This window comes from Gavia stellata, chromosome 2 (genome assembly GCF_030936135.1).
Source record: "Gavia stellata isolate bGavSte3 chromosome 2, bGavSte3.hap2, whole genome shotgun sequence".
Lineage (NCBI taxonomy): Eukaryota > Metazoa > Chordata > Aves > Gaviiformes > Gaviidae > Gavia > Gavia stellata.
Window position 1 is genome coordinate 39502417 of NC_082595.1, and position 12078 is coordinate 39514494.

The 12078-nt window shown below is 35.4% G+C and overlaps 1 protein-coding gene across 1 annotated transcript in view; it reads left to right on the forward strand.

Annotated features, from left to right (window-relative positions):
- The window catches only part of ADGB (androglobin), a 116740-nt gene that overhangs the window by 36953 nt on the left and 67709 nt on the right, over nucleotides 1-12078 (forward strand). Inside the window, exons 11-14 of the mRNA XM_059835579.1 lie at nucleotides 3581-3675; nucleotides 6164-6338; nucleotides 7129-7219; nucleotides 10017-10161. Coding sequence (XP_059691562.1) covers nucleotides 3581-3675; nucleotides 6164-6338; nucleotides 7129-7219; nucleotides 10017-10161 — 506 coding nt within the window. The remainder of the gene's footprint in view (nucleotides 1-3580; nucleotides 3676-6163; nucleotides 6339-7128; nucleotides 7220-10016; nucleotides 10162-12078) is intronic.

A 12078-nucleotide genomic window follows, 5' to 3' on the forward strand; every position in this document is an offset into this window, starting at 1 on the left:
GAGTCTAGGTGTGGCTAGGTCCAATCTTAGTCTCAGACTTGGTCAATGGGTTTTTTCTAAAGGATTATATGTATTTAGCAGCAATTTAAGGTTCATTCATATTTTGAGGTAAATCATAAGATTTTAGCAACACCTAATCATGGATTAGTTTAAGATTTACAAAGCAAGCTAATCATAACTATAGCTTCAATACAGATTGATTCATTCACACACATACACAGACATAAAGATATAGATGTATAGACAAAGGTACCTGTTAAAAATTCTCCTTGAGTTCCATGAAAATACTTCCAATGTCTCAGCATTTCTCAACAGGCTAGGGTTGAGCATCGAGGAGGAGGGAGTTTTAGCCCACGTCCCATTGCCAGCTCGACTCAGTCCTCCAAAATTCACAAACTGGAGAGTCTGTGAAACTCTGAGAGGCGTCCCACTCGGAGGGAGATGCTGGTCACAGCCCTCTGAGGTCCAGGAGAGCTCAGAGGGCCTCACTTGGGACCGCTGTTTATAGGTTTGCAAGATGGTTGGCTTTAGTCATTAGTAAAATGATGGAATTTTGGTAACCATGGTTCCACTTGGGCTACATCCAGATAAGGAGTGCTCCAGGGCTGTCAGGGAATGAGGGATCATCCCATTTTTTTTTGCTGTCATTACCCGCCTCGGTCAGGTAACGAGTGCCTGGTACAGTCAGTGCTGTTCCCTGCCTTAGCCATGCGAGAGTTCCTGGTACTGTCAAGGGATGTTTAACCATCCAGCTCATTACACAAAGGCCAAGGCCTAGCTGGAATTTCTGAGATCATAGAGCGGCCCAGGAGAGGCGGGGGGAAGGAATGCACCCCTACAGATACGTAACACATAACTGTAAAGTTCTTTTCATTTTCCTTTTGCCTATTCAAAAGAGTTTTCATTTATAAGTAGGGACTGGAGCCTAATATTTTGTTCTGGTTTTTGAAAAGCATATTATCATTCTGCAATATTTATGTCAATTCTGAAAAGCACATAGGTCATTTTTCTGAAGAATAAAAAGATACCTACCAATAGGCAATGCTAATCCATGCCTAGAACAACAACAGAGATTAAAATACGAGCTGCACACCTGATAAGAAGGAAATGGAAAGCCAACTGAAGTGTTTTGGAAAGTTAAAACTCAGCATCAGCTCTTGTTTCACAAATATTTAAAAGAAACCTTTAGTTATAATGAGAAATTTTTTTCACAAGTCTTCCAAACCTATGATTTTTTAAAAAAATTAAAGTGGTTAAGAACTGTTAAAAATAACAATTTTCATTCTTGGCCTTTCTTTTTAAGTGGCTCTGTGTGTATGTGTGTGTATATGTATATATACACACACTACATGGATCAATTCAAATGATACTTTCCCTTTTCCCAGGGACTGAAACATTCATTCAGATTGTGTAGTACTCACTCTCTATAGATGAATTTGCAAAGCCACAAATGTGAAACATAAGCAGCTACAAGGATTCAGAAATCTTTAACAAAGCACCGCAGAATTCTTAAATCCACACTGATGGATATAAGTAATAGGCTTTGCTGAATCCAACTGGTTTTTTGTACCATACGTTATAACATTTTTCATCTAATAATACAATTTTATCAATGCTATCAGTTTTAACTAGCTTCCCTAGATGCTGAATTCACACTAATTAACGGTACACTTGGTGGCAAATAATTTGCATACATCTTCCTCATTTTTTGTACAGTGAAAAATGATCAAATAATTTATTATTTTTAAAAGGTACTGGCATAATGTACAAAATCTTTCTATGATTGTAATAGTATCATTAAAGTGAATATGGAGTGCCTGGTTAATCATTTGCATGCTCTAATAATTTGTTCATTACTGTTTTATTGCCTGCCCTGCAGACATTTTATTTCACAACCCATCTGGACTGAGTATGACAGCTTTACATTCCACCTGGTATTTGATTAAATACTTTTATTTGAGAAATACTTCTCACATGCAATGAGATTGGTGTGCCTTGTGGAATGTACTCTTCCGTAATGTGTAGTACATTGTAGCTACTACTGCTCTATCTGTAAAAGATCAGATATGTCAGTAGGGACTGAGATCAAACCTAGGTTATAACCTTGATTTTGAGTAAGTTGAAACTCACAGCTAACACAAGAGCTGTGATTAACACAGGGATCACAAGCATGTAGTGAGAAATATTAAGAATCCACTGGAAAGTAACTCTGATTTACTATCAACTTATATTTAATTGAGTAATTGAATTTCTGGAAGAATATTTAAGATGCAGAGATGTCTTACTGCTTCAAGGAAAAAACATTGCATACCTTCTAAATAAATGGATTTTAAGTCTGATAAATTGTATGTTCCAGCCACTTGCCTATCTTTCCTTTTCCTTTCTTTTCCTTTTTCTTTTCCTTTCCCTTTTTTCTTTGCATGCAGACAGCATTGTTTTATTCCATTTTACAGAAAATACCTGTTCTTAGAGCAACTTCCGGTTGAATACTTACTAAACATAGGAAGCAATTATCCTGTATTTGGGGTGGAGCTGAAGGGAACAAAGACAAAACATTCTGATGAAAAACAGGTGTCACCACCTGCATACTGAAATCCTGTCTTCACATGCTTTCTTAGATGACTAAGGAAAAAGAGAGGGAAATAGATAGCCTTTTTGAGCTGACTTTTAGGTCAAACCACAGACCTGTATTTCTAGTATTGTGTTTTTCAGGCCCTTAATTTCCCTTCAGCAGGAGTGAACCTGGCTGTCAGCCAGACAGCCTTGGTTTCTCTTCGTCATTCAGGAATTAACAATGGCTTCTTTCACAGGTACAGGTATGAGATGATTGCACGGTTGCCTAGTGCAACAGATTTCTGGGGGTAACAAAGTGAATGTGCCCCTGCTTTTATGCCTTGCCTATGGCAGAATTACAAGAAAACAAGCTTCCGTAAGGCACGTGGGATAAGAGCTATGGGGTCACCCCCTCACACTTTCTGAAGCAGCCATCATTACCTCCATTTTTCTATCTCCTTGACAGAAGTAAAAACAGTAACCCTGGTTTACAAGCACTCTGGTTCTCAAACTACTTAATCTCAATCTTCATGTCCATTGGCAGGAGTGGCCAGAGCTCTGGCTTTTGATCCTTTTGCTGTCAGGATCAAATTTTGCTTTCACTAGTGAGAACCCTTTAGCTAATCAGTATGTTTACCAATCAGTATGTTTTTATTTCATCTACCCAGGTGATATGTATTATGTTCTTCATGCTAGTATCTAGTATTTGTAAAATTTGAAGAAAAATAAAAGAACAATGGTGAGAGCTGTTGTGTTTCGAAGTTGTAGTTTCTGTTATTCATTTGTGTAAAAGAAGCAAAATATACAACAGTTGTTGATGGTCTAAATAGGCAAGGATTAAAACAATGTGTTTTTTCCATCCATGGCTTCTTTTCTGAGTATTTTATAATGAGCTCTTGTTTTGAATGAAATAACAGAGTCAGACAAAGAAAAGAATAATAAAAATAAGGCAGAGAAAGCAGAATAATTTAGGATGAGCTATTTACTGTTTACCCTGTTCTAAAGCTTGTTAATGTTTTCTCTGTAGAATCTTCTGTGCTAACCCAGCCAGAAATGGCCGTGTATGCTGGCTGTATACCACTACATTTGTTTGAAGAGGATATTTTTTCATTAGGGCAGATGGTAAGATTCTATGCTCTCAGGACAAGAAAGCATTTCATTTTTTAGCAACTACATTGTAACAAAAATAATAAAATTAGGATAGTGAAAAAGTCACCAGGTAATGACTATCAGTTAAATTTATGTTTTGGTACTTCTGTATTCTGATCACGCATTTTCCTGCCACAGCCCTGCTCATTTTTTAACTTTTACTCCACTTTTCTCTGGATCCCAGGAGCTGAAGTCTCCTGGGAGAAGCTAGATGTGGACGAGAAAATGCATCATGATGAGATACTTCTGAATGGAAAGACTAGTTATTTTAAGGGCTACTTGAAAAACATGAATTTCAATTTTTTTTCAGACTGCAATTAATGACTTCTCTGATACATTTTCTGACATGTTGTTTTATAAGAAATAGCTTGTTTATATCCATTTCTATCATTAGTGTTGTAACTGGTGAAAGCAGCCGGAGAGTGTAGCAACTCATGCAGCTGGGGTAAAAACAATGCTTAAATTTCCACTTAGTCACTCACACCCTACAGAAAGCTATTTATAATGCCAGAGCAGGCTTTCTTGAGTTGATTATTAATTAATTTTTTTGTATATTTAAATCATATTTATCATAATTAGAACATTAATATTTAAGCTGCCTTTTCATAAAACTGATAGGCTTCATAAAATAAAGAAATTTCCAGAAATGGTTTGCAGGTGTTAATGCTTTACTGCTCTTAATTCTTGCACTATTTGCTTTTTAAAAATTGTGCTGTGTATTTTATGCTATTTTGAAGACTAGCTTGTTCTCTGTGATTTTATTTTCATTTATATGAAATTAAGGTCTCAGACAATACTGTCTCTTTGCTAATAATAAGTAATACTAGTCATCAAAAAGCAAACTGGAAATAGTGGCATAGGATTATATCTTTCCTGCCACCTAAGGCCTTGAGTCTCAAACTTGGCTTCAGTCTCTTAGGGTACAGAGATTACTGAAAAAGAGGCATGGCAGGCCAAACAGGATGAGGCAGGTGAATCTATATGTCTAAAACAGAATTTTAGTAAAGACTGGTAGAAAAATGGAATTGACAGAAATTAAGTATAGAAGTGTAGTGGATTTCTTGTGGGCCTCAGTTTAAAAAGCCCATTTTTTTCAGGCTTGCTTTGGGGGCTGGGAAGTACTACACCCACAGAAATAATTGAAGTTTGGAAGAGTGGATTCATTGTTTGGGATAAGAGTTGCTCCCTAAATTTGGAGGAAATTTTGTCATTGACTGCAGTTGTGCCAGAATTTCCCTCCAGAATTTTTGCAGTATCACTTTTAGCTGTGTTTTCTAGTGTGTATGTCCTTGGATTGATGTGACTTGAATTTAATTGTCTTAAGTTTGCTCAAATAAAATGAAAAAAATCAATAGCTGAGTCATTCAAGTATGTTTCCTACTCAGCAGCTGACAAATTCTCCTTTATGGCACCTATCTGGTCATCTTCAAAGTCCTTTACAATTTCAGAGGTTTTAACATCTATTTTTAAATTGTTTGAATATGTGTGTACCCAGTCACCACTCCTGTAATATATCTTTACAAATTCAGAGATCAAATGAGGCTGATATATTGCTTGGGTACCTTAATGTGTTTAATTGGATCCTCTCCCTTTAAATAACCACAACTACATTCTTCTCTGCAGTTTGTAATTATAGAACCTCAGGAATATTTGACAATGAGCAGAAGCAATCAGAGACTTGCTGATGAACACGTTAAAGAAATAAGTAATGGGTGATTTATTTAGCAAGTGAAAGAAGGTGTATTTTTAAAATAAAAAGGATGTACAAATCTTGTAACAGAACTTTCAGTAGTGAAAAATGTTAAGTACTGGCCCATTATTATTTTAATGGGAAGAGCACCACACAATGTTCATATCTAAAATTGCTCTTAAGTCTGTTGCTAAGGGCTTTGGTATATGGGTCAACTGTAGTGCCTTTAATGTGTTTTCTAAATTAGCCAGCAGATAAAAAGCTTAACTTTAATGATGTATTGGTTCAAAGTGATATTACATCATGGAGATTTCACAAGTTATCTAGAAGACCAGTTGCTTTTAGAATTCTGCCGCTTTATAAACTCAGCATGAAGTAAGGACTTTTTCCTCAGAAAAAGTATTTTTATATATGTTTATTTAAAACAAAATGTTGTCACTGTTGTTTTCTTACATCTTCATTCTGCTTTACTTACATGTTTTCTGTAGCACCTAAAAGGCTATGGTTATATAAATAAGTTGAAAGAAGCGATGAATCTATTATGAAAAGTAAAATATATGTAAACACTTCTAAGTATTCAATTATACTTTTTCTGCTGAATATCAATTCCTAATTAGAAAGTTTTTCGATAGCCTTGTCAGGTGAATGATTTTTGTTTCATTTGTTATCCAAGCCGTTAGATGCTTTCGTGTGCATACTGTTCTTTTTTGAGAGAGATTTGGTGAGAAATGAGAGCTGACCCCAGTCAGATTAACTTTCCATGTTTCATAGGCTGATTCTTCAGAGAAGCTGAGGCAATACGGGCTTTCCCACATACATAGCCATCCTGTCCTGGTTACCAGAACTAGGTCCTGTCCTCTGGTAGCACTACCACAACCACCACCAGTTCCTCGTTGGAAGCTATTCCGTCAGAAAAAGGAAACTGTTGTGACATCTGAACCTCAAGGTTTGTCTACTCAAACCTCCAAAATAAATCTGTAATTACATTTTATTTATTATAAACATTTTCAGAGCCATACTTACCATGTTAGCTTAATTTCAATAGAACTTCCCTAGGGATTATTCTTTCTCTCTTTTTTTTTTTTTTGGCCAATTTTCCATTACTTCCCCTTAGCCCTATTATTTCTTAAATGCTTTGAGAAGTGTCTTAATTTATCTCTAAAAAAGCACTCTACTCCACTGGAGAAAATGAAGAAGGAGTGTTATCAAAGCAACGCAGAAGCGCTCTGATGCAGCACCATGAAAGCTTCTGAACACCTTTTAAACCTTTAAAGTACATGACTAGTCCTGCTGCCACAATTCATAGTTTTAGGGGTAAACTTGTTCTAGGGTTTGTCTATACTGCATAATGGAGTTAAATGTATGATATGAGATGGTTGAATATGAAAGTGTTACAGGCATGCTAGCAAAATATACTGGGATCAGAAACAGAGGAAATTAGCAAAGGCAGAATGTGCTGCCATAGTTGTTCTGAGCTACCTTGGAAAAGCTTACATATAGGTTAAGCACACTTTTAATACCTTGCAGGCTGAGGATCAGAGTGTTAAGCACTTACTTTTTTCATGGTATGTCACCTAAAGCCACCCGTGGTTGTTCTTTTCCATTCAACTGTGTGTGATGATACTTGGAAAATAGAATTATTTAGGGGTGATGAATCCCCTATGGAAGTTATATGTCAAAATTATAGTATTAAATATTTCTTATGCATATATATTTAACAAGTTGCTTTTTTCTAGAACCTGTGGTAAAGAAACCGGAACAACATGTCGAGATTGCTAGCCTATTTTTGAATTACAAATTGAATCTTATCACAACACCCACAGACATGTAAGTATTCAATGTAGTTTCAGCCTTAACATCCTATTGTTAGTCCAATTCACTGAAAGCACAATGGCTTATGTTGACTTATGTCACAGGGAAAAACTGCTCAGTTCATGTAGTTTAAAGCATATCAGAATCAGAGAATTCTATTGTTTTATTGATGCCACATAATTAATTGGCAACCAGTGAATTGTACATTTAGGATCAATATCAGCAATATAATAGATAAACCACTATACTAGACCCTTACAAAATGTTAATAAACACTTAGAAACTTCTGAACACCTTTCTGTAAATAGTCCCAAGAATTTCTAATCATGCACACAGAGACATACATGTGCAATTACATGCATCCTTCTGGCATGCCGGGTTACAAGCACACCTTCTCTTTTGGGAGCGCACGTTCTTCTACTTGCACACACCTCCTATTGGAGATGCAAGCTGGGATGCTCTAAGCTTTATATGCTGCTCCCTACAATCTGCTTGTCTACACGCTGGTGAGAAAGCCCACCAGGAGATGGGCATGAACACACCTGAGGGGTGGGTCACTCCCAGTGCGGACAGTCCCCTAGGTGGACGCACAGTTCTCAGGGCATATGATATTGAAGGGCAGGGAGCTCTGTCAGGCAAAAACACTTTGCCAGTTTCTCTAGCCAGTGGGCCCAAATAAGTGGAATATTCAATAGATCACATCCCCCAGACATAGGAATATTCTTTTATATCTGTCAAGTTTTTCTTCAAACTGCTGGTCTTTTTCAATTCTGGCATATAACAAGGAAGTCATTGACAGGCCAGTCAGTACTTTCTTGGGCGTCACATATCTGGCATGGAACAATTAATGTTCATGTTTATGAATAAAACAAGCTGTCTCTGTTCATTATTGTTGTTACAAAAAGTTTGAGAGTGCAGGTGAAGCAGCTCATGTCAAAACATTTATACAACTTTGTATAAATGCCTTCTGTTAAAGACTGTTTGGAAGTCCTATAAACCCTTGAAACAGGGTGTCTTTAAACAGGTCTTTAAACAGGGTGTCTTAGAGAAGAAGTTTCGGAAATTGATGTATACAGCACTTGTAGTCAATACTCAATATTCAGCATAATACTTGCTCACTGACAAGAAAGGAATGATTACCATTAAGTGTATCAGGGCCTTGTTTTTTTTCCTATGACCCACTGCATAATGCATTACTTGTCAGGCTTCAGCTTATAATATGAACATTTGGTAGACACCTGCTAGAATTATTAATCTCTTTTATTCTGACTGAAGTCCTGACAGAGGAAGCATTGAATGTATCGCATCTCAAGTGAGCACCAAAAGGTTTATGTTATTTTGGAGGACATTTCTTTTCTTGAGCCTGAGTCCAACAACAATTTGTAAATTGTTGGAGGTGTGTGTATTTTTTTAAGGTGTGTACACCTTTTTTTAAGTACATCTTTAAGTAAACTGAATAAATTACATACTTGACAGGTTCTGTATTTTGATCATCATGATTGGATGGGTTGATAATAAACCAGTTAGATTTTTTTTTTTCTTTTTTGAACAGCAGTATTTGTCCATGGGAGAAATGACCTTGGAATATTCTGGGGATATCATTGTTTTGCTGATACTGTTGCATTTTACTGGTTAAAAATACATTAAATTACTTGCTGTTTGTTTTCAAATAGTAGGAGTAGAAATACATAAAAATGCTGTAAGCAATATCCATTAATAGGTTATTAAAAGAATGAAAGAATAATAATTAAGATGTTGCAGTATTTGCATGTTACCATATTTTATATTGTTTTTTCATATTTAGTAGCTTGCTTTCATGGTCAACTTACCCCATTTTGTCAAGGACAGTTTATTTAATGTGCTAAGTTTCCATGACAATCAGCTAATTTAATCTCTTGTGATTTAATTCACAGGTAGTAACCAAAAATATATAGCAAGTATTAGCATTTCATTAAAGTAATGTAGCTGCTGAAATAAGATAAGGGACTTAGATATACAATTGGTACTGAAACTGTTTTTAATCTCTTGCTTTTATTCTGATAAAATCTTTTGAAACATTCAAAGGGAAGAGAATTGTGACTGTGTTACAGCTAGAGATCTTGATATTTCATTATCTCAGTCCTGAAGAAGGTGGTTAGATAACACATGCTTACATTTTTCCCTGTTCTTTATTGCTGCAATAACACAATTAGGTATTTATGTCTAATTGGCGTGTGTGCAACATTGTTTTCATCTTGTTCTCCTAGTTCACTTAACAAGTGAAGAGTTATTTATATTTCCATCAGTTTTTACTTCTGCCTCCACTGAAGTCAGCGACAGAGCTTTCTTTTACTATAGCCAGAATAGGCCTTGCACAGGTTTCCTTGGTTATCATGTGTTTTAGCTGTCTGGTAGCTATGGAGACCCATTTTGAGGGAAAAGACAAAAAACTATTCTGACACAAAACACTTTTTTTTGCCCTGCTTTTATTTAAGTAGCGCACATTATAAATGTTTTTCTTGTCAAGGGGCCATAGAAACTTACTCATTTCTGGTGTTATCACCTAGTTTTCCTCAGCTGACTTGGGTTTTGTTTCTTTGAGGGTTAGTTAAGAGGGCAACAGTTCACATCTTTTGAGCGTAGATATGTGTGTAGTGCCAAGCCAGTAATGATAAGGAATGTATGTATATATAGATTTTGTGCTGCCCTTTTAAGCTGTCAAAATAAAGGAGGCACAAATTATTTTGACAAAATTCTGTTAAGTAGTTATGAAGACTGTAATTTGAAAGTAAATGTATGGATTAAACTGTTTGAGTTTTCTTTTATTATTTAGCCACTTTCCACAATCTACCATCAAAAAAGGATTACATTCCATATCCTGTCTCCCTTCTGTTACTGAAAGTGATGAAAATGTAAGTGACAATAATGTGGATATGAATCAAAGTGGGAGGCACTCACATGCAGAAGATTATTCTCAGGTAATCATTTTCCCAATTTTTTTTAACTTGACCTAGTTTTATATTCCAAAGGATAGTGAACAGCAAAATAGAAAATACTTATATATAGGTTTTTAAAGACTTTTCAGTAAGCTGTTTTTTCCCTGGAATTTAAGTAATTTCCCTGGTCTTTGCATTTTATAGTTATATTGATGTGTACTGGATGGGAAATCTTTCCTAATGCTTTTTGTTTTAACCTTATGTTTTATGATTTATTCTTCATATTCTAAAAGTCCTATTGCTAACACTATAAAGTATTTTGGTTTTGTTCTTTAGAAATCAATTTGGTGGGAGAGCCTTAAGAAGATAGTCAGGGGTCTTTACAAATAAATGATTACTTTGTGTTACAGTTAGTGTATTTCACCTACAGTGAAGGATGTGCCTAGGCACATGGCTACTTGAAAAATGTAAACTTCATAAACTCATGCCTTAAAAATGGCATCCTCATTTGGTTCTTAATTGAAAGACTTCAGGCTAGAGCTAGAAAAAGAGTTAAGGCTTCAATGCTGAGTTTGCCTGCTCTTAAGTTTCAGAAGCTTTGCCTTCTAAGGGAATCCTCAGCCATGAATTAGATGCTGAAGCTTCCTGAGTGAAATATTTTGTATGGGGAAATAATTCGCAACATAGAGAAATAGAGACTTAAATATTCAAACAAACAAACAGAGCCCCACTGAAGTTATTTTATTTGCTCAACACCTACAAAAGAACCCAACTTGGCAGTGCCAGTATCTCTTCAATTTTATCCCTATTGCAGCAAACACTGCTTATAAGAGCATCTGATAGCATTTCCCTTTTTGACTTCAAGAAAATTGAGGGGAAAAGCAGTCTAGGCAACATACAACTGCTTTCAATGAAGTTATACTCGAAGTCTGGATCCAACTCAATAAACCAAGTATACTTTGGGGTAGATGTAGTCTCATCTTGTAAATGTTTACTACAGTTCTCCCTTCTACATTTATTTTCTATTCCAACTAAAGAATGAGTACTACTTCTGTATCTGTTACATTCAATATGATTACAATATAGAAAATAATTTAAAAGAACCTGTAAAATGTATTCATCCATAGTGCTGCACAAAGGAAAAACAGCAACAAAGTCCTTGTCTGCACAATCCTGTAGTAAGGATGACCCAATTATTTTAAATCTTCTACAGTTCTTTTCTGGGACAAACTGATAAATATACTTGAGGTTAACATTTGTGGTATTTGGTTGATATATAGTGACTGCCTGTAGGGTTACAAAATGTGTTTGAAGACCAAAGACATACTGTTAAGGATAGTATTAGGTATCTGCATGAAAAAATAAAACAGAATTTAGTTTGATAAATTTTGAAAGAAAAGGGAAATAATTTTCTATGTAATTTTTGGAGGGCCTATTTATATATTTCCTCTTCAGAGTATACTGTAATGCCATTTTGTATTTCAGATCTGAAACTCAGTTGTTTTAAACTGTTCTATATCTATTGTGTGATAGAAAATGTACATGTGTGGATATAGTTATTGGGTATTTATTAGTTTAAAATAAGGTAATTCTGTAGTGAAGGAGAATTCTTTGCAATAGAGTATACATTTCACTATTCTGTATTTTGTGTACATTTTATAAACAATAGTTTAATTAATACTTCATGACCTTTTTAAAATCTTTTTAATAATTGCAATTTAAGAAAATCATTACGAAAGCAGCAGGGTAAAAAGGAGCTGTAAGTAGCATCTTACAGTATATAATAATTATTGGTTGCATGACTTCAGTGCCTCTAGCTGTACAAATATAGATTTAGTTAATTACAAATTAATAGACGTTTATGTGCTGGAAGCATAAAAGTCATTTGGAACGTCACTGTGATATTTTCCCCTAGTCCAAGAGTGTAAGAACCATGTGATTGTAGAAAACTGGTCTGTG